Here is a 1,386-nt window from a genome sequence, read left to right as displayed (position 1 = left end):
GGCCCTCCCGCAACGATAGAGAGAGAAATTTTGCCACCGCCACGAGCCCGTTCTCTGAGAATAGAAAGCACTAGATGAGCCACCGTTGAATCGCCCTTTTCATTTCAGACTTGACGCTCCAGCGATGCTTTGCGAGTAGTCATACTGACGCGGTGTAGCCACCTCGCAAGCCCTACATCAACTTTGGGGCTGGACGTGGCCCTCGTGTACGAAGAGACCTTGCTGCGCGGGTTTTGGCCAGGGCCCATGAGTTGGGACTTGTGTAGGTAGAGTACATACAGAATAACTACAGCTAACGAATAAATTGAAGTAAATGCTCCTTCTTTGAAATGATGTTCGTATTATGTCACACTGACCAAGCCGCCACGGCGGGCCGCCGCGTCATCAGCAACACATAACGAACTGAGGTAGACAGTTGTCAAAGTCTGTTTGACTGCAGACCCGATGACGACGCAACACAAGTTGATGGTAGTTTCCGCTTTTCATTTAGAAATCCATCCACCGCAGTTAGTTGAAGGACAAGCTGCACCGCTCACTCGCACCCGGCACTTCTTCACCAAGTATGGCTTGGACATACGGATCGGCGTCTCGCAACTGCAAGCTCGGGATAACGAACGGCACATCGGGTATCGCGGCCAGCGCCCACAGCACGTCATCCATCTCGCGGCTGCCGCGCTCGTAGCAAGTTGGCAACGCAATCTCTTCTGCGCGTCGACCCGCCGCAACAAGCTCGTCGAAACAAAGCGCGACGTCACAGGTGGCACAGCCCGAGGCAAAGATGTGCGTGAGCCTCGCCAATCGCGGCACCGCAACCAGTACCTCCCGCATGCCGCGCCAATCAAGCTCATGATGGGTAATGTCGAGCACGGCGAGGTGAGGACAACTTGTCGCCAATGTCTCCATGATCGACCGCATCGCTTCGGCGTCCACGGCAATCCGCGCTAGAGAGAGCTCGGTGAGCGACGACAGCTGCGAAAGGCCGGCGACCAGCATTCGCACGTGGTCGACACCGGCACGGGAACATGTTACGTCGAGCTTTTTGAGCTGCGAGAGGTCGGGGCCCATTGATGGCTGCGCCGAAACTTCGCCAAAGTAGTCGCAGCAGAGGTACTCGAGCCGCGTGCGGCGGAGCGCGTGGCGGAGGTCGGCCCAAATAGCATCGTCCGGGGACAAATGGCGCACGTTGACGGGGCGCCATTCTAATTCAGAAAGGCTGGCCGGGAGTTGACGACCGTGAAAACCACCGACCTCGGCGACGCTGTTGAGTCGGAGCTCTTCTAGATGTGAGCTTCAAGGGCATCGCGACATTATCGAAAACACCATGCTCTACAACAGCCAGCACATCCAAGACAAGGAGGCCAAGCGCCGCGCGCGCGAAGAACAGCT

The 1,386-nt window shown here is 57.0% G+C and overlaps 1 protein-coding gene across 1 annotated transcript; it reads right to left on the bottom strand.

The window, feature by feature from the left end:
• Nucleotides 1-507: 507 nt before the first annotated feature.
• On the bottom strand, nt 508-1,277 carry SDRG_17430 (hypothetical protein; the record flags this gene model as incomplete). The annotated part of the gene is made up of 1 exon (XM_008623672.1): nt 508-1,277. A coding segment is annotated over one exon (770 nt), but the record flags the coding sequence as incomplete, so codon positions are not given.
• Nucleotides 1,278-1,386: the final 109 nt, after the last annotated feature.

This window comes from Saprolegnia diclina (genome assembly GCF_000281045.1).
Source record: "Saprolegnia diclina VS20 unplaced genomic scaffold supercont1.366, whole genome shotgun sequence".
In the NCBI taxonomy this organism is placed as follows: domain Eukaryota; phylum Oomycota; class Saprolegniomycetes; order Saprolegniales; family Saprolegniaceae; genus Saprolegnia; species Saprolegnia diclina.
The sequence above is the reverse complement of the archived record's forward strand: the minus strand, read 5'-3'. Positions and strand labels throughout refer to the sequence as shown.